Source organism: Ranitomeya imitator, chromosome 4, assembly GCF_032444005.1.
Source record: "Ranitomeya imitator isolate aRanImi1 chromosome 4, aRanImi1.pri, whole genome shotgun sequence".
NCBI lineage: Eukaryota > Metazoa > Chordata > Amphibia > Anura > Dendrobatidae > Ranitomeya > Ranitomeya imitator.
In genome coordinates this window covers 352,952,714-352,974,034 of record NC_091285.1, presented here as the reverse complement: position 1 = coordinate 352,974,034, position 21,321 = coordinate 352,952,714, and the positions used below count along the sequence as shown (strand labels likewise).

General features: G+C 44.2%; 1 protein-coding gene across 2 annotated transcripts in view; it reads right to left on the bottom strand.

Annotated features, from left to right (window-relative positions):
• Positions 1-21,321, bottom strand: part of LRRK2 (leucine rich repeat kinase 2) — a 321,822-nt gene that overhangs the window by 215,548 nt on the left and 84,953 nt on the right. For both annotated transcript variants that reach the window (XM_069765011.1, XM_069765012.1), the window contains exons 16-20: positions 20,973-21,117; positions 18,599-18,738; positions 18,364-18,492; positions 17,721-17,891; positions 3,495-3,774 (exon numbers count right to left, since the gene is read on the bottom strand). In XM_069765011.1, coding sequence (XP_069621112.1) covers positions 3,495-3,774; positions 17,721-17,891; positions 18,364-18,492; positions 18,599-18,738; positions 20,973-21,117 — 865 coding nt within the window. The remainder of the gene's footprint in view (positions 1-3,494; positions 3,775-17,720; positions 17,892-18,363; positions 18,493-18,598; positions 18,739-20,972; positions 21,118-21,321) is intronic.

Below are 21,321 nucleotides of genomic sequence, written 5' to 3'. Positions count from 1 at the left end.
GGGATGTCAGTCGTTCTGATAGCATCGGATTGGCCCAGGAGGTCTCGGTTCATAGAGATTGTCAATCTTCTCGCGGAAGCCCCCTGGAAGCTCCCAGAAAGACCAAATCTTCTGTCCCAAGGGCCGATCTGCCACCAGAATTCTTGCTCGCTCAATTTAATGGCGTGGCTGTTGTAACCGCAGTTTTAAGAGCCTCCAGGTTTTCAGATCGGGTGATTCAGACCATGGTCCAGGCTAATAAGCCGTCGTTGTTCCGGGTCTATTATAGGACTTGGAAAGTCTATTTCAGCTGGTGTGAGTCTAATCACATCCAGTCTATGTCCTTTGCGCTCCCTTCCATTCTGGCGTTTCTCCAGGCGGGACTTAACGCTGGTCTTGCTCTAGAGGTACCGTCACACTAAGCGACGCTGCAGCGATACCGACAACGATGTCGATCGCTGCAGCGTCGCTGTTTGGTCGCTGGAGAGCTGTCACACAGACAGCTCTCCATCGACCAACGATCCTGAAGTCCCCGGTAACCAGGGTAAACATCGGGTTACTAAGTGCAGTGCCGCGCTTAGTAACCCGATGTTTACCCTGGTTACCATTGTAAATGTAAAAAAACAAACACTACATACTTACATTCCCGGTGTCTGGTCAGGTCCCTCGCCTTCAGCTTCCAGCACTGACTGAGCGCCGGCCGTAAAGTACAGCGGTGACGTCACCGCTGTGCTTTGCTTTACGGCTGGCCGGCGCTCACCAGTCAGTGCGGGAAGCTGAAGGCGAGGGACGTGACCAGACACCGGGAATGTAAGTATGTAGTGTTTGTTTTTTTACATTTACAACGGTAACCAGGGTAAACATCGGGTTACTAAGTGCGGCCCTGCGCTTAGTAACCCGATGTTTACCCTGGTTACCAGTGACGACATCGCTGAATCGGCGTCACACACGCCGATTCAGCGATGTCAGCGGGAGATCCAGCGACAAAATAAAGTGCTGGACTTTCCCCAGCGACCAACGATCTCCCAGCAGGGGCCTGATCGTTGGTCGCTGTCACACATAACGATTTAGTTAACGATATCGTTGCTACATCACAAAAAGCAACGATATCGTTAACGATCGTTATGTGTGACGGTACCCTTAGTTAACTAAAGAGCAAGGTGTCAGCACTTCCTATTCTTTTTCAAAAAATTGTATCCTCCCGTTCTCAGATCAGAACCTTTCTCCAAGGTATAGCACCCGCGGCTCCCCCGTACCAGACACCAGTGGAGCCCTGGGACCTTAATCTAGTTCTGGAGGCCCTTAGGAGTTCTCCCTTTGAATCACTCCGAGAGGTCTCTCCTTCCATTCTGTCTTGGAACGTGGTGTTTCTTTTGGCCATCACCTCCATTAGGCACGTCTCGGAACTGGCGACTCTTTCCTGTCACCCCCTTTCCTGTCGCCTCCACAAGGACAAGGTGGTTTTGCAGTCTCTACCTCCTTTCCTTCCCAAGCTGGGGTCAGCCCTTCACCTAAATGAGGATATTGTCCTCCCTTCCTTTTGCCCGCATCCAACTTATCCTCTAGAGCAGGGGTGGGGAACCTCAGGCCCCAGGGCTATTTACAGCCCTTGATGACCTTTTATCAGGCCCTCCAGCAGATTCTCAGGGACCGCATTCTTGGGCAAGGAGCTGTATTTTGATTGCCACCAGCTCATTAATTTTTTCTTGCTCTGTTAGCGCACGCACACACACACACACACAGTGTTCACTACTGAACATTGAAGGGCATGCAATGAAAGATTACGTCCTGACATCAGTGCCAGAGTCAGGATATACTTTGTGGGCGGAGTTTGTACAGCCCCCGAAGGATGGTGTAAATATCCAAATGGCCCTTCACAGACAAGATTCCCCACCCCTGCTCTAGAGCATTCACTGAACAGGTTAGACCTGGTCAGGACGGTGTGGGTCTATGTGGCTAGAACCGCCCCTGTTAGGAATACAGACTCTCTTTTTGTCATTCCTGAGGGTGCGTGTAGAGGCCTTAAGGCCAAGATTGCTCGCTGGATCCGGAAGGCAATTTTGGAGGCATACTGGGTAAAGAACAGAGCACTTCCCCCTGGGATTAAGGCACACTCTACCTGGGGAGTGGGCACCCCCTGGGCGGTACACCATAGGGCGTCCACCCTGCAACTCTGCAAAGCGGCAACCTGGTCATCCATCCACACGGTCGCCAAATTTTATAGGGTCCATATCTACACTTCGGCAGACGCCAGCGTAGGTAGACGGGTCTTGCAGGTGGCAGTGATGTATTTTCCAACCTGAACGAAGTTTCTGCTCTTCCCTCCCGAAGCCCCCGAAGAAGCCGGAATACGCGAAACGCTCGTCGGGGCTATGGATACATGCATTTTTGATCATCGAGCCACTGCTTTTTGCTCCCCACATGGGTAAGAACTATCAGAATCTTGCACTATGAGTGGCACTTTATATGTAGGGATAGTAACAACACTTGTCTGCAGACATACATTATGCTAATGCAGACATACATTATGCTAACCCCTTCATATGTAGATATTTTATAAATTAATGATGACTCCTATTGGAGACTAATTATAATGAAGTTTTGATACTATGTGCCCTCATTTGATGCTTTGAGGGAATCAGATGGAGATGTTGTGTATCTGGCATTCCTCCCCTCTCTTTCACTTGTCCATATATTTGTATGTGGTAATTATAATTTCTGTTTGTGAGTGAGTTCTAAACAAAATCTATATTTTTTTACAATTTGCCTCACCACAGTTATTGAGAGCATTTTTGCTCCATTTTTCTCTATAGGACTAATATATGCTTGGGAGCAACCCTCAGTGTCAGTAGTAGGTTCACTTTTGACAATATATGTGTGTATTCGCAATGTCAGTTTTTGTTAACTGTTCCCCCCAGGGACTGTTTTGGGACATCCCATGGTTTCCAGTGTCCTCCAATGAAGTGATAGAGAAAACAGGATTTTTGGTTACTCACCGTAAAATCTGTTTCTCGGAGAATTCATTGGGGACACAGCACATTCCCATGTTTTACTGTGTTATATTGTTACAGTTTGAGTTGTGTTTGTTTCTTTTACAAGAAGCGTCTCCTACTGCTTTCTCACTAACTGATTAAACTAGTGCCAGTCGGTGGCGTGTACACTGCAAAGGAGGATCTAATATTTTTGTGCATAGTGTCAGCCTCCTAGTGGCAGTAGCATACACCCGTGGTTTCCTGTGTCCCCAATGAAGGCTCCGAGAAACAGATTTTACGGTGAGCAACCAAAATTCCTGTTTTTTTTCTTCATCATCTTAAATAGACTAATTAAAAAAAAGGACTTTTATATCTGTTTCTCTCTTTAGATTCTGCATCGGTTGATCATAGATTACTGTCTTGTGGCCGAGAGTTGTAGGTGATGTTTTGTTTCAGTGGAGAAAATGTGAACAGTGTGCTCTGGTAATGATAGCAGCCTCATTAGTATAAAAATAAGATAAAACATGCAAACAAAAAACATACCTTGGTTAGCTTCAAGATCTACTGAAGGATTTTTAAGTGCATTTTGTTTTTCTGAGAACAGAGGATTAAGCCATGAAGGTTGGATCTTTCCCATATGAAAACCTCCCAAGCAAATGCTGTTATTAGCCGCATCTAAGCCAAGTTTTTTCAGCAGCAAGCTGATAACCTCATTATTGCCATTCTTAATGCTCGCTTCAAGAGCCTTCCGTGAATCCTGTTCATGAACTCCATGATTTAGCAAAAGCTCCACCAGCTTAGCATTTGTTCCCTTCTCACAAACCTAAAAATATAAATATATATAAATATATATATATATAAAAAGTAAACTGAATTAGAACTAAACACAAAATTTCTCCCAGAAGAAATTCATACAATCTTCCAGAACATGCACTTCCGAACATCTTCAGTGAGATTCCAAGAACTTACTGTAACTATAAAATCATATCAAGATGGTATAAAACACCTGACATATTGAATAAAATAGACAGCTCAATCTCCCCTCTTTGTTGGAGATGCACCAAAGAGAAGGGTTCTGCATCTCATATTTGGTTGGAAGGCACAAAAATTAAAAGTTTCTGGGAGAGAGTTAGAGAGCATATGAAGAAAACCTTAAACGTAGACATCCCACTAACGTCAAGTTTCATTCTATTCAATCTGGATCCTTCAAATTTACACGTTAAAAAAGGCTCACTGATACCTCACCTGCTCAACGCAGCTAAAATAACTATCGCAAGACTTTGGATAGATGCAGAGACCCTTACTTGCAAAGAACGGATAAAAGAATCTAACCAAATCGGTATATACGAGAAAATTAGACTTTCAGGATCTAAAAACCAAAAGACTCTAAACGCATGGATAGCCTAGTTGAACGCCTCAGAGGATCACCAAATAGGCACAACCGGTAATCCTTAATTTCTGTCTCCCTACAAATTTCTTTTGTTATTCCCTTTTTCTCTTTCTTCTTTACATATAGTCTTTTCTGTAATGTTGATGCCTTGATTTGAGTTTGATCTCCCAAATCGCTCAGTTAATCTCTATATTTTAGGGAGGACTTTCTGACTCCCTACCCTTTCCTTTCCGTGTCCCTCCCCACCAGTGCCCCTTGTCTTTTAAATTCTTCTTACAACCATTTTGGTTCGCAAATCTGCAGCCTTGTAGCGTTATCGCTGTGGTTTATTACGATTGTATTTTTGTTTGTTTGTTTTTCTATACTTTTACTATTTCTGGAAAATATTTACATTTTTTTCCTTTCCTGTTATATTTTTTAAATTTTCAAATAAAGAATATATACAAAAAACAAAAAGTAAACTGAAGTGTGAAACCTTCGGAAGTGAAGGGATAAGCTATATTCAAATACTTCAATTATGCATGTTAAGTGTATGAAGCGGGATATAATCTGATTTTAACAGATTAACCCCTTAGTGAGAGAGCCAATTTGGTACTTAACCCCTCTGTGACCTTAGACGTACTATCCCGTCGAGGTGCCCTGGGCCTATCTGACCCTGGACGGGATAGTACGTCATAGCGATCGGCAGCGCTCACGGGGGGAGCGCCGCCGATCGCGGCCGGGTGTCAGCTGCGATAAGCACTATGTGCCAGGAGCGGTCACGGACCGCCCCCGCACATTAACCCCCGGCACACCGCGATCAAAGATGATCGCGATGTGATCGCGTTGCTGCGAGGGTCTTACCTCCCTCCCTGCTTGCTCCAGACCCGGATCCAAGATGGCCGCAGATCCGGGTCCTGCAGGGAGGGAGGTGGCTTCACAGAGCCTGCTCAGAGCAGGCACTGTGAAGCAGCCTGCACTGCTATCAGATCGGTGATCAGAGTGCTGTGCAAACTGTCAGATCATCGATCTGTGATGTCCCCCCCCTGGGACAAAATAAAAAAGTTAAAAAAAAAATTTCCAAATATGTAAAAAAAAAAAAATATTCCTAAATAATGAAAAAAAAAAAAAAATATTATTCCCATAAATACATTTCTTCATCTAAATAAAAAAAAAAACAATAAAAGTACACATATTTAGTATCGCCGCGTCCGTAACGACCCGACCTATAAAACTGGCCCACTAGTTAACCCCTTCAGTAAACACCGTAACAAAAAAAAAAAAAAAACGAGGCAAAAAACAACGCTTTATTATCATACCGCCGAACAAAAAGTGGAATAACACGCGATCAAAAAGACAGATATAAATAACCATGGTACCGCTGAAAGCGTCATCTTGTCCCGCAAAAAACGAACTGCCATACAGCATCATTAGCAAAGAAATAAAAAAGTTATAGTCCTGAGAATAAAGCGATGCAAAAATAATTATTTTTTCTGTAAAATAGTTTTTATCGTATAAAAGCGCCAAAACATAAAAAAATGATATAAATGAGGTGTTGCTGTAATCATACTGAACCGAAGAATAAAACTGCTTTATCCATTTTACCAAACGCGGAACGGTATAAACGCCTCCCCCAAAAGAAATTCATGAATAGCTGGTTTTTGGTAATTCTTCCTCACAAAAATCGGAATAAAAAGCGATCAAAAAATGTCACGTGCCTGAAAATGTTACCAATAAAAACGTCAACTCGTCCCGCAAAAAACAAGACCTCACATGACTCTGTGAACCAAAATATGGAAAAATTATAGCTCTCAAAATGTGGTTAACGCAAAAAATATTTTTTGCAATAAAAAGCGTCTTTCAGTGTGTGACGGCTGCCAATCATAAAAATCCGCTAAAAAACTGGCTATAAAAGTAAATCAAACCCCCCTTCATCACCCCCTTAGTTAGGGAAAAATAAAAAAAATGTATTTATTTCCATTTTCCCATTAGGGCTAGGGTTAGGGCTAGGGTTAGGGCTAGGGTTAGGGCTAGGGTTAGGGTTAGGGTTAGGGTTAGGGCTAGGGTTAGGGCTAGGGTTAGGATTAGGGCTAGGGTTAGGGCTAGGGTTAGGGCTAGGGTTAGGGCTAGGATTAGGGCTAGGATTAGGGCTAGGGTTAGGGTTAGGGTTGGGGCTAGGGTTGGGGCTACAGTTAGGGTTGGGGCTAAAGTTAGGGTTAGGGTTTAGATTACATTTACAGTTGGGAATAGGGTTGGGATTAGGGTTAGGGGTGTGTCAGGGTTAGAGGTGTGGTTAGGGTTACCGTTGGAATTAGGGTTAGGGGTGTGTTTAGATTAGGGTTTCAGTTATAATTGGGGGGTTTCCACTGTTTAGGCACATCAGGGGCTCTCCAAACACGACATGGCGTCCGATCTCAATTCCAGCCAATTCTGCGTTGAAAAAGTAAAACAGTGCTCCTTCCCTTCCGAGCTCTCCCGTGTGCCCAAACAGGGGTTTACCCCAACATATGGGGTATCAGCGCACTCAGGACAAATTGGACAACAACTTTTGGGGTCCAATTTCTCCTGTTACCTTAGGGAAAATACAAAACTGGGAGCTAAAAAATAATTTTTGTGGGAAAAAAAATGTGTTTTATTTTTATGGCTCTGCATTATAAACTTCTGTGAAGCCCTTGGTGGGTCAAAGTGGTCACCACACATCCAGATAAGTTCCTTAGGGGGTCTACTTTCCAAAATGGTGTCACTTGTGGGGGGTTTCAATGTTTAGGCACATCAGTGGCTCTCCAAATGCAACATGGCGTCCAATCTCAATTCCTGTCAATTTGGCATGAAAAGTCAAACGGTGCTCCTTCCCTTCCGAGCTCTACCATGTGCCCAAACAGTGGTTTACCCCCACATATGGGGTATCAGTGTACTCAGGACAAATTGTACAACAACTTTTGAGGTCCAATTTCTTCTTACCCTTGGAAAAATAAAAAATTGGGGGCAAAAATATAATTTTTGTGAAAAAATATGATTTTTTTTTTACGGTTCTGCATTATAAACTTCTGTGAAGCACTTGGTGGGTCAAAGTGCTCACCACACATCCAGATAAGTTCCTTAGGGGGTCTACTTTCCAAAATGGTGTCACTTGTGGGGGGTTTCAATGTTTAGGCACATCAGTGGCTCTCCAAACGCAACATGGCGTCCCATCTCAATTCCTGTCAATTTTGCATTGAAAAGTCAAATTGCCCTCATTCGCTTCCAAGCTCTGTCATGCACCCAAACAGTGGTTTACCCCCACATATGGGGTATCGGCGTACTCAGGACAAATTGAACAAGAACTTTTGGGGTCCATTTTCTCCTGTTACCCTTGGTAAAATAAAACAAATTGGAGCTGAAGTAAATTTTTTGTGAAAAAAAGTTAAATGTTCATTTTTATTTAAACATTCCAAAAATTCCTATGAAACACCTGAAGGGTTAATAAACTTCTTGAATGTGGTTTTGAGCACCTTGAGGGGTGCAGTTTTTAGAATGGTGTCACACTTGGGTATTTTCTATCATATAGACCACTCAAAATGACTTCAAATGAGATGTGGTCCCTAAAAAAAAATGGTGTTGTAAAAATGAGAAATTGCTGGTCAACTTTTAACCCTTAGAACTCCCTAACAAAAAAAAATTTGGTTCCAAAATTATGCTGATGTAAAGTAGACATGTGGGAAATGTTACTTATTAAGTATTTTGTGTGACATATCTCTGTGATTTAATTGCATAAAAATTCAAAGTTTGAAAATTGCGAAATTTTCAAAATTTTCGCCAAATTTCCGTTTTTTTCACAAATAAATGTAGGTACTATCAAAGAAATTTTACCACTATCATGAAGTACAATATGTCACGAGGAAACAGTGTCAGAATCACCAGGATCCGTTGAAGCGTTCCAGAGTTATAACCTCATAAAGGGACAGTGGTCAGAATTGTAAAAAGTGGCCTGGTCATTGACGTGCAAACCACCCTTGGGGGTAAAGGGGTTAATGACCGAGCCAATTTTTGCAATTCTGACCACTGTCACTTTATGAGGTTATAACTCTGGAACGCTTCAACGGATCCCGCTGATTCTGAGAACGTTTTTTCGTGACATATTGTACTTCATGATAGTGGTAACATTTCTTCGATATTACTTGCGATTATTTATGAAAAAAGCGGAAATATGGCGAACATTTTTAAAATTTTGCAATTTTCAAACTTTGTATTTTTATGCCCTTAAATCAGAGAGATATGTCACAAAAAATAGTTAATAAATAACATTTCCCACATGTCTACTTTACATCAGCACAATTGTGGAAACAAATTTTTTTTTTGTTAGGGAGTTATAAGGGTTAAAAGTTGACCAGCAATTTCTCATTTTTACAACACCTTTTTTTTTAGGGACCGCATCACATGTGAAGTGATTTTGAGGGGTCTATATGATAGAGAATAACCAAGTGTGACACCTTTCTAAAAACTACACCCCTCAAGGTTCTCCAAACCACATTCAAGAAGTTTATTAACCCTTTACGTGCTTCACAGGAACTGAAACAATGTGGAAGGAAAAAATGAACATTTAACTTTTTTTTGCAAACATTTTAATTCAGAACCATTTTTTTTTATTTTCACAAGTGTAAAAACAGAAATGTTACCATAAATTTTGTTATGCAATTTCTCCTGAATACGTCGATACCCCATATGTGTGAGTAAACCACTGTTTGGGCGCACCGCAGAGCTTGGAAGTGAAGGAGCACCGTTTTACTTTTTCAATGTAGAATTGGCAGGAATTGAGATTGGACGCCATGTCGCGTTTGGAGAGCCCCTGATGTGCCTAAACAGTGGAAACCCCCCACAAGTGACACCATTTTGGAAACTAGACCCCTTAAGGAACTTATCTAGATGTGTGGTGAGCACTTTGATCCCCCATGTGCTTCACAGAAGTTTATAACGTTGAGCCGTGAAAACAAAAAATCGCATTTTTTCTACAAGAATGATCTTTTAGCCCCCAAATTTTTATTTTCACAAGGCTAACAGGAGAAATTAGACCACAAAAGTTGTAGGGCAATTTCTCCTGAGTACGTCAATACCCAATATGTGGGGGTAAACCACTGTTTGGGCGCACCGCAGAGCTTGGAAGAGAAGGAGTGCCGTTTTACTTTTTCAATGTAGAATTGTCTGGAATTGAGATCAGACGCCATGTCGCGTTTGGAGAGCCCCTGATGTGCCTAAACAGTGGAAACCCCCCACAAGTGACACCATTTTGGAAACTAGACCCCCATGGAACTTATCTAGATGTGTGGTGAGAACTTTGAATGCCCAAGTGCTTCAAAGAAGTTTAGAATGCAGAGTCGTGAAAATAAAAAATATTTTTTTTTCCACAAAAAGATATTGTAGCCTCCAAGTTTTTATTTTCACAAGCGTAACAAGAGAAATCGGACCCCAAAAGTTGTTGTCCAATTTGTCCTGAGTATGCTGGTACCCCATATGTGGGGGTATACAACTGTTTGGGCGCACGGCAGAGCTCGGAAGGAAGGAGCGCCGTTTTGGAATGCAGACTTTGAAAGAATGGTCTGTGGGCATTATGTTGCGATTGCAGAGCCCCTGATGTACCTAAACAGTAGTAACCCCCCACAAGTGACCCCATTTTGGAAACTAGACCCCCATGGAACTTATCTAGATGTGTGGTGAGAACTTTGAATGCCCAAGTGCTTCAAAGAAGTTTAGAATGCAGAGTCGTGAAAATAAAAAAATATTTTTTTTTCCACAAAAAAGATTTTGTAGCCCCCAAGTTTTTATTTTCACAAGGGTAACAGGAGAAATTGGACCACTAAAGTTGTTGTCCAATTTATCCTGAGTACGCTGATGCCCCAAATGTGGGGATAAACCACTGTTTGGGCGCACGGCAGAGCTCAGAAGGGAGGGAGCACCATTTGACTTTTTGAGAACAAAATTGGCTGTCGTGTTTGGAGACCCCCTGATGTACCTAAAGAGTGGAAACCCCCCAATTCTAGCTCCAACCCTAACCCCAACACACCCCTAACCCTAATCCCAACCCGATCCATAATCCTAATCACTAACCCTAACGATAATCACAACCCTTACCCCAAAACAACCCTAATGTCAACCCTAACCATAACCCTAATCAAAACCCTAAATCCAACACACCCCTAATCCTAATCTCAACCCCAACCTCAAACCTAACCCTAATCCCAATACACCCCTAATCACAACCCTAACCTTAACCCTAATCCCAAACCTAACCCTAATCCCAAGCGTAACCCTAATGCCAACCCTAACCCCAATACCAACCCTAATCCAAACCCTAACCCTAACTTTAGCCCCAACCCTAACCCTAGCCCTAAGGCGACTTTCACACTTGCGTCGTTTGGCATCCGTCGCAATCCATCGTTTTGGACAAAAAACGGATCCTGCAAATGTGCCCGCAGGATGCGTTTTTTGCCCATAGACTTGTATTGCCGACGGATCGTGACGGATGGCCACACGTCGCGTCCGTCGTGCACTGGATCAGTTGTGTTTTGGCGGACCGTCGGCACAAAAAACGTTCAATGTAACGTTTTTTTGTACGTCGCGTCTGCCATTTCTGACCGCGCATGCATGGCCGTAACTCCGCCCCCTCCTCCCCAGGACATAGATTGGGCAGCGGATGCGTTGAAAAACTACATCCCCTGCCCACGTTGTGCACAATTTTCACAACGTGCGTCGGTTGTTATGACCTGGTGGTCAGGACAATAATGGACCTGGTGGTTAAGAGCACACGGAATGACCTGATAGTTACTGATAATAAAGGACGAGCTCTGGGACGTGGGAACTCTGCTGACCGCAATCCCTAATCCTATCAAACACACTAGAAATAGCCGTGGATTGCGCCTAACGCTCCCTATGCAACTCGGCACAGCCTAAGGAACTAGCTAGCCCTGAAGATAGAAAAATAAAGCCTACCTTGCCTCAGAGAAATTCCCCAAAGGAAAAGGCAGCCCCCCACATATAATGACTGTGAGCAAAGATGAAAATACAAACACAGAGATGAAACAGATTTAGCAAAGTGAGGCCCGACTTACTGAACAGACCGAGGATAGGAAAGGTTACTTTGCGGTCAGCACAAAAACCTACAAAAAGACCACGCAGAGGGCGCAAAAAAGACCCTCCGCACCGACTCACGGTGCGGAGACGCTCCCTCTGCGTCCCAGAGCTTCCAGCAAGCAAGACAACAATAAAAATAGCAAGCTGGACAGAAAAATAGCAAACCAAAGAAATACAAGCTGGAACTTAGCTTCTGCTGGGAAGACAGGTCACAAGAACGATCCAGGAGTGAACTAGACCAATACTGGAACATTGACAGGTGGCATGGAGCAAAGATCTAAGTGGAGTTAAATAGAGCAGCCAGCTAACGAATTAACCTCGTCACCTGTGGAAGGAAACTCAAACACCCACCAGAGGAAGTCAATGGACAGAACCAGCCGAAGTACCATTCATGACCACAGGAGGGAGCCCGACAACAGAATTCACAACAGTACCCCCCCCCCCCTTGAGGAGGGGTCACCGAACCCTCACCAGAGCCCCCAGGCCGACCAGGATGAGCCAAATGAAAGGCACGAACCAGATCGGCAGCATGAACATCAGAGGCAAAAACCCAGGAATTATCTTCCTGACCATAACCCTTCCACTTGACCAGGTACTGGAGTTTCCGTCTCGAAACACGAGAATCCAAAATCTTCTCCACCACATACTCCAACTCCCTCTCCGCAATAACGACCTATGGAACACATTATGGATGGCAAAAGAAGCAGGAAGGGCCAAACGAAATGACACAGGATTAATAACCTCAGAAATCTTATACGGACCAATGAAACGAGGCTTAAACTTAGGAGAGGAAACCTTCATAGGAACATAACGAGACGAAAACCAAACCAAATCCCCAACACGAAGTCGGGGACCCACACAGCGCCGGCGGTTAGCGAAACGTTAAGCCTTCTCCTGGGACAATGTCAAATTGTCCACCACATGAGTCCAAATCTGCTACAACCTATCCACCACAGTATCTACACCAGGACAGTCCGAAGACTCAACCTGCCCTGAAGAGAAACGAGGATGGAAACCAGAATTGCAGAAAAACGGCGAAACCAAAGTAGCCGAGCTGGCCCGATTATTAAGGGCGAACTCAGCCAACGGCAAAAAAGGACACCCAATCATCCTGATCAGCAGAAACAAAGCATCTCAGATATGTTTCCAAAGTTTGATTAGTTCGTTCGGTTTGGCCATTTGTCTGAGGATGGAAAGCCGAGGAAAAAGACAAATCAATGGCCATCCTAGCACAAAAGGATCGCCAAAACCTCGAAACAAACTGGGAACCTCTGTCAGAAACGATGTTCTCCGGGATACCATGTAAACGAACCACATGCTGGAAAAATAATGGCACCAAATCAGAGGAGGAAGGCAATTTAGACAAAGGTACCAAATGGACCATCTTAGAAAAGCGATCACAAACCACCCAAATGACCGACATCTTTTGAGAGACGGGGAGATCCGAAATAAAATCCATAGAAATATGCGTCCAGGGCCTCTTCGGGACCGGCAAGGGCAAAAGCAACCCACTGGCACGAGAACAGCAGGGCTTAGCCCGAGCACAAGTCCCACAGGACTGCACAAAAGAACGCACATCCCGTGACAAAGACGGCCACCAGAAGGATCTAGCCACCAAATCTCTGGTACCAAAGATTCCAGGATTCCCAGCCAACACTGAACAATGAATTTCAGAGATAACTCTACTAGTCCATCTATCAGGGACAAACAGTTTCTCCGCTGGGCAACGGTCAGGTCTATCAGCCTGAAATTTTTGAAGCACCCGCCGCAAATCAGGGGAGATGGCAGACAAAATTACCCCCTCTTTGAGAATACCCGCCGGCTCAGGAACACCCGGAGTGTCAGGCACAAAACTCCTTGACAGGGCATCAGCCTTCACATTCTTAGAGCCCGGAAGGTACGAAACCACAAAATCAAAACGGGAGAAAAATAACGACCATCGAGCCTGTCTCGGATTCAACCGTTTGGCAGACTCAAGATAAGTCAAATTCTTGTGATCTGTCAAGACCACCACGCGATGCTTGGCTCCTTCCAGCCAATGACGCCACTCCTCGAATGCCCACTTCATGGCCAACAACTCACGATTACCAACATCATAGTTACGCTCAGCATGCGAAAACTTTCTAGAAAAGAAAGCACATGGCTTCATCACCGAGCCATCAGAACATCTTTGCGACAAAACAGCCCCTGCTCCAATCTCAGAAGCATCAACCTCAACCTGAAACGGGAGCGAAACATCTGGCTGGCACAACACAGGGGCAGAAGAAAAACGACGCTTCAACTCCTGAAAAGCCTCTACAGCTGCAGAAGACCAATTGACCACATCAGCACCCTTCTTGGTCAAATCAGTCAACGGTTTAGCAACAGTAGAAAAATTAGCGATGAAACGCCGATAAAAATTAGCAAAGCCCAGGAACTTTTGCAGGCTCTTCACAGATGTCGGCTGAGTCCAATCGTAAATGGCCTGGACTTTAACAGGGTCCATCTCGATAGTAGAAGGGGAAAAAATGAACCCCAAAAATGAAACCTTCTGAACTCCAAAGAGACACTTTGACCCCTTCACAAACAAGGAATTCGCACGAAGGACCTGGAACACCATTCTGACCTGCTTCACATGAGACTCCCAATCATCCGAAAAGACCAAAATATCATCCAAATACACAATCAGGAATTTATCCAGGTACTCTCGGAAGATGTCATGCATAAAGGACTGAAATACTGATGGAGCATTGGAAAGCCCGAACGGCATAACCAGGTACTCAAAATGGCCCTCGGGCGTGTTAAATGCTGTTTTCCATTTATCGCCTTGTTTAATACGCACAAGATTATACGCCCCTCGAAGATCTATCTTGGTGAACCAACTAGCCCTTTTAATATGAGCAAACAAATCAGACAGCAACGGCAAAGGATACTGAAATTTGACTGTAATTTTATTAAGAAGGCGGTAATCAATACAAGGTCTCAAAGAACCATCCTTCTTGGCCACAAAAAAGAACCCTGCTCCTAACGGTGATGACGACGGGCGAATATGGCCTTTCTCCAAGGATTCCTTTATATAACTCCGCATAGCGTGTTCTGGCACAGATAAATTAAACAATCGGCCCTCAGGAAACTTACTTACTACCAGGAATCAAATCAATTGCACAATCGCAATCCCTATGAGGAGGTAGGGCACTGGCTTTGGGCTCATCAAATACATCCCGATAATCCGACAAAAACTCTGGAACTTCAGAAGGAGTGGAAGACGAAATAGACAAAAATGGAACATCACCATGTACCCCCTGGCAACCCCAGCTGGACACAGACATAGATTTCCAGTCCAATACTGGATTATGAACCTGTAGCCATGGCAACCCCAAAACGACCACATCATGCAGATTATGCAACACCAGAAAGCGGATATCCTCCTGATGTGCAGGAGCCATGCACATGGTCAATTGGGTCCAGTACTGAGGCTTATTCTTGGCCAAAGGCGTAGCATCAATTCCTCTCAATGGAATAGGATACTGCAAGGGCTCCAAGAAAAAACCACAGCGCCTAGCAAACTCCAAGTCCATCAAATTCAGGGCAGCGCCTGAATCCACAAATGCCATAACAGAATAGGGTGACAAAGAGCAAATCAGAGTAACAGACAATAGAAATTTAGACTGTACCGTACCAATGGTGGCAGACCTAGCGAACCGCTTAGTGCGCTTAGGACAATTGGAGATAGCATGAGTGGAATCACCACAGTAAAAACATAGCCCATTCCGACGTCTGTGTTCTTGCCGTTCAGCTCTGGTCAAAGTCCTATCACATTGCATAGGCTCAGGCCCATGCTCAGATAGTACCTCCAAATGGTGCACAGCTTTACCCTCACGCAAGCGTCGATCGATCTGAATGGCCAAGGACAGACTCATTCAGACCAGCAGGCATGGGAAACCCCACCATGACATCCTTAAGGGCTTCAGAGAGACCCTTTCTGAAGATTGCTGCCAAGGCACATTCATTCCACTGAGTGAGCACAGACCACTTTCTAAACTTCTGACAATATATCTCCGCTTCATCCTGACCCTGACACAGAGCCAACAATATTTTCTCTGCCTGATCCACTGAATTAGGTTCGTCATAAAGCAATCCAAGCGCCAGGAAAAACGCATCAACATCACGCAATGCCGGATCTCCAGGCGCAAGGGAAAATGCCCAGTCTTGAGGGTCACCACGTAACAAAGAAATAATGATCTTTACTTGTTGAACAGGGTCACCTGAGGAGCGAGGTTTCAAGGCAAGAAACAATTTACAATTATTTTTGAAATTCAAGAACTTAGATCTATCACCAAAAAACAAATCAGGAATTGGAATCCTAGGCCCTGACATCGGATTCTGAACCACAAAATCTTGAATGTTTTGTACCCTTGTAGTGAGATTATCCATCCAAGAGGACAGACCTTGAATGTCCATGTTTACACCAGTGTCCTGAACCACCCAGAGGTAAAGGGGAAAAGAGAGACAAAACACACTGCAAAGAAAAAAAAAATGGTCTCAGAACTTCTCTTATCCCTCTATTGAGATGCATTAGTACTTTGGGCCACCTGTACTGTTATGACCTGGTGGTCAGGACAATAATGGACCTGGTGGTTAAGAGCACACGGAATGACCTGATAGTTACTGATAATAAAGGACGAGTCGGTGCGGAGGCGCTCCCTCTGCGTCCCAGAGCTTCCAGCAAGCAAGACAACAATAAAAATAGCAAGCTGGACAGAAAAATAGCAAACCAAAGAAATACAAGCTGGAACTTAGCTTCTGCTGGGAAGACAGGTCACAAGAACGATCCAGGAGTGAACTAGACCAATACTGGAACATTGACAGGTGGCATGGAGCAAATATCTAAGTGGAGTTAAATAGAGCAGCCAGCTAACGAATTAATGGAAGTCCATGGACAGAACCAGCCGAAGTACCATTCATGACCACAGGAGGGAGCCCAACAACAGAATTCACAACAGTCGGTATGTCGGGCCGACGCATTGCAACCGCCCCGTACCGACGTAAGTGTGAAAGAAGCCTAACCCTAAATTTAGCCCCAACCCTAACCCTAAATTTAGCCCCAACCCTAACGCTAAATTTAGCCCCACCCCTAACCCTGAATTTAGCCCCAACCCTAACCCTAAATTTAGCCCGAACCCTAACTCTAGCCCTAACCCTAACCCTAGCCCTAACCCAAGCCCTAACCCAAGCCCTAACCCAAGCCCTAACCCTAGCCCTAACCCTAGCCCTAACCCTAGCCCTAACCCTAACCCTAATTTTAGCCCCAACTGCTCTTCTCCTGCCGGCCGGCAGATGGCGATAGATGGCGGGCGCACTGCGCATGCGCCCGCCATTTTCTTTTCCCCGGCAGCCAGGAGGAGCAGCAGGAGGACCCAGGGACACCGGTGAGTATGATAGGGTCCCCGAATCCCCCTATTTCTCTGTCCTCTGATGTGCGATCACATCAGAGGACAGAGAATTACACTTTGCTTTTTTTTTTTTTTTTTTTTTTTTGCGGTCGCCGGTAAACAGTTAATTACCGGCGATCGCAAAACAGGGGTCGGTAAAACCGACCCCGATCATGTTCTTTGGGGTCTCGGCTACCCCCGGCAGCCGAGACCCCAAAGATTCTCCCGGTGCGGGCCGGCGGGCGCACTGCGCATGCGCCCGCCATTTTGAAGATGGCGGCACCCATCGGGAGCCACGAGGAGCACCAGGGGAGACAGGTGAGTATCGGGGGGCTACCTGGGACCCCATTTCTCTGTCCTCTGATGTGCGATCACATCGGAGGACAGAGAAATTAAAAAGAAATCGCGTTTTTTTTTTTTTTTTTTTTTGCGATCGCCGGTAAACGGTTAATTACCGGCGATCGCAAATGCAAAGTCGGTAAAAAGAACCCCGAATCATGTTCTTTGCTAAGGGTCCTTAAACCACAGCGCCGTTAATTAACGGCGCTGTGGAAAAAGTAAATAGCGCCCCCCAGAGTCGGATTTTCTCCGGGGTCTCGGCTGACGGGGGTAGCCGAGACCCCGGTGAAAATCCGACTCTGGGGGGCGCTATTTACTTTTTCCACAGCGCCGTTAATTAACGGCGCTGTGGTTTAAGTACCCTTAGCGGCCGCCGTTAAAAGGCGTATCGGCGGTCGTTAAGGGGTTAAACCCTTAGATATCCTGGTCAACAACAACAATAGCACCTAAGTGGTTTGATGAAGGAGGGTAAGAAAAGAGACCTGTGACAAAAAGAAGAAAAGATTTACAAAGACAACCCAAAGTAGAGGCTAAATTGCAGTGTACCTGAAAAATTAAAGATGTGGGCTTGGTTATCTTATTGATATCGGCTCCAAGCAATAGTAAAGCTTCCACAATGACCAAATGATTTTCTGCACAGGCTTTCACCAGCAATCTGTTCTTTAAATCGTCTTCCAAGGTCATTTCAGCAAAACAGCGATAACATAAAACCTGAAACTAAACCACAGACAGCGATCGTATGAAGAATGCAGATAAAAAGAAAACATTTTTTACTCAGTATATAGCAGTAGATCACAAACAGAATTTTTAAAGGTCTACGCTAAATATGATGGGGCTAAAGTATTTAATTTCTCAACATTGACAATGTATCAAAAGTTTTTTTTCATTGAATCTTATGAGTACAAAACTGGGCTCTTGTTAGTTCTAAAATAAAAAACACACATTCATCTACGGTGCTGTACCCCTGTCACTTCTACGCACTGCTGCCAAAAAAAAGGAGCAAGGAGACCACTGGGGGTCGATGGCAAAAGTATGACAGGGGGTCAGTAAACATGTTTTTGGTTTGTTTTTTTTAATTCTAGCACAATCGTTGGATAATTTCTAAACTTATAAACATCTAATGGCCATTCTGTAAAGATTATTAACTTTGAAGGAAAATGTAACAAAATAAACAGAAATCGTGGATTACCTTCTGATCCCGTTTGTTTGCCAAGCACATAGACATTTGATAAAAAAGTACAGTGTCAAAATCCTGTAGCTCTAAAAGCTTTGCAAAACTGTATGAAAGCTTTATAAGGATTAGAGCAGCCCGAAATCCCTGCAAATGCAAAAATACAAGGGAAGAAAAATTTACAGCTGAGGGTTCAACCTATTTTATTCACAGAGTAATGAACAATACTAATAACTGCTGAAACACCACTGACCTCTTCTTGTATCCTGACAGCATCCTTATACCGTTGTAATGTAGAAACCAAATGACTTGATAATAAGTGCATTGTTGCAATGCACAAGTTTTTTCTTGATATTAGAAAAGACAAGAGAGAGATACCAAAGTATTGAATGTCTGAAAAAATGAGCAAAAATAAGTTTAAGAAACCACTTCTGACGCGTCACTCAAGAACAAACAAGGTTCATAAAACAAAATGAAAGATAGTGAGCAGATAAATAATGGAATATATACAAAGTACAGATGCGTCTTTCCTTCTTTTTTCTCTTGGCTTGACATATGCAGAGATAAAAAGCAAATTATGACCCAGTTTAAAAAAAAACATGATTTGTTTATACTTTCGCGGTAGATGTTCTTGCTCTATGCCGCCATCCAGTGGATGCAATATGAATTTCAGTCTCACTAGAAAGTCACAATAAAATATTGAATATTGTCAGATGATGGAATTCTTAAAAGGAACCTGTCACTAGGCTTTTGCTACCTCATCTGTGAGCAGCATGATGTAGGCAAAGAGACCATGAATCCAACTCACTCAAATATCACTTCGATTACTGGGTGCAGCTGTTTTCACACGATCAGAGTTCTTTTATATAGGATGAAGAAAGGTAACTCCACACACACCACAGCTCTCTATGTACGTTGTATATTCACAGACAGTCTGACTAGCATGCACCAGCTGCTGTAGTCCAGACAATGAATCACCAGGTGATAAAACTTAGCACCCAGCCTCTCGTGTGACACATCGCTGAAATTTGTGTTTTAACCCCTACCTCTTGCTGTCCTCAGATTAGATAGCAAAACCTGCTGACTGATTCAGCTTAATTAATTTTTCAGAAAGTAAATCAACTAATTGTGCAGATTAGCTCTCTGGCAAACAGGGTTGTGGAGTCGGAGTCCATTTTGGCGGAGTCGGTGTCCTGGAAATTGAGGAGTCGGAGGTTTGGCTTACCGACTCCACACAGCCCTGCTCACAAAACAGAAGAAGCCATTACACAAGTACCATCTAAGTTCTCTCATGGAGCACTGACTGTAAAGGTACCTTCACACTGAACGATATCGCTAGCGATCCGTGACGTTGCAGCGTCCTGGCTAGCGATATCGTTGTGTTTGACACGCAGCAGCGATCAGAATCCTGCTGTGATGTCGTTGGTCGCTGCAGAAAGTCCAGAACTTTATTTCGTCGCTGGACTTCCTGCAGACATCGCTGAATCGGCGTGTGTGACGCCGATTCAGCGATGTCTTCACTGGTAACCAGGGTAAAAATCGGGTTACTAAGCGCAGGGCCGCGCTTAGTAACTCGTTGTTTACCCTGGTTACCAGTGTAAACGTTAAAAAAACAAACACTATATACTTACCTTCTGCTGTCTGTCCCCGACGCTCTGCTTTCCTCTGCACTGGCTGTGAGCGCCGGCCAGCCGGAAAGCACAGCGGTGACGTCACCGCTGTGCTTTCCGGCCGCTGTGCTCACAGTCAGTGCAGAGGAGTGCAGAGAAGCACAGCGCCGGGGACCGACAGCAGAAGGTAAGTATGTAGTGTTTGGGTTTTTTTACGTTTACGCTGGTAACCAGGGTAAACATCGGGTTACTAAGCGCGGCCCTGCGCTTAGTAACCCTATGTTTACCCTGGTTACCAGGGGACTTCGGGATCGTTGGTCGCTGGAGAGCTGTCTGTGTAACAGCTCTCCAGCGACCAAACAGCGACGCTGCAGCGATCGACATCGTTGTCGGTATCGCTGCAGCGTCGCTGAGTGTGAAGGTACCTTAAGACTCAACTGGTCTCTTTGAAAGCACCATGCCGGCATTTTTATTCAGCGCTGGAGTGGTGCGTCTAATCTAAGGTCCCCGACCATAGTCTTATAGTTACCTGCCGGCCTCATCATCTTTTCTCGGTAACGTTCCTGTCCTATGCAGCCATCTGGAGACCATAACTTCTGACCGATCGGAAATTAGATAGTTGTCACAAGCTCTAAATGCAAGTCTACAGGAGCCAGAACGAGGCCCTCATAGACTTACATTGAAAAATGACCTTCAGTTCTCTCCAGAAAGTACTGGAGCGGTCCGGCAAGTCACAAAACTGATAGAGACCGAAGGGAGTGGTGGCAATAGAAGGTGAAGACGGCGGCTGTTAAGTATGAAACTAGGGGCAGAGACCTTAGATTAGAATCACCACTCCAGCACTGTAACAAACAAAAACGCTTTAAAGAGAACCAGTACTCCCCCCTCACATTAAAGCCCTCAGCCAAATAGTGAAGCAAAAAATGGGATCAAAACTGAGCCAGGAGGCAATTAATTTAACCATCAAGTAGCCATCATGACCTCATTTCCACAGTAACGTTTTGTTCCATGCATCACCTTCATTTCCAGGATACATCTGGATACTGTGTAAAATTGTATCGAAGGCTCCCTGCTCTGACAGCAGCTCCAGAGACCCCGAACATTGTGACAGACAACGCACTACTTTCAGCCCACATTCTTGTATTCCTGGATTAGAAATAAACTATGAAAACAAAAGGATGGATATAAAGTTACACTGGGAAAGGACTACTGGCTAATGAGAAATCGACATACAAAATCGGAAGAACATTTATTATATACTAGATGGCAGCCCGATTCTAAAGAATCGGGAGTCTAGAATCCATATATACTTTATTTATTCAAATGTAAAAATAATACAATTAATAAATAATAGTAAGAAAGAACA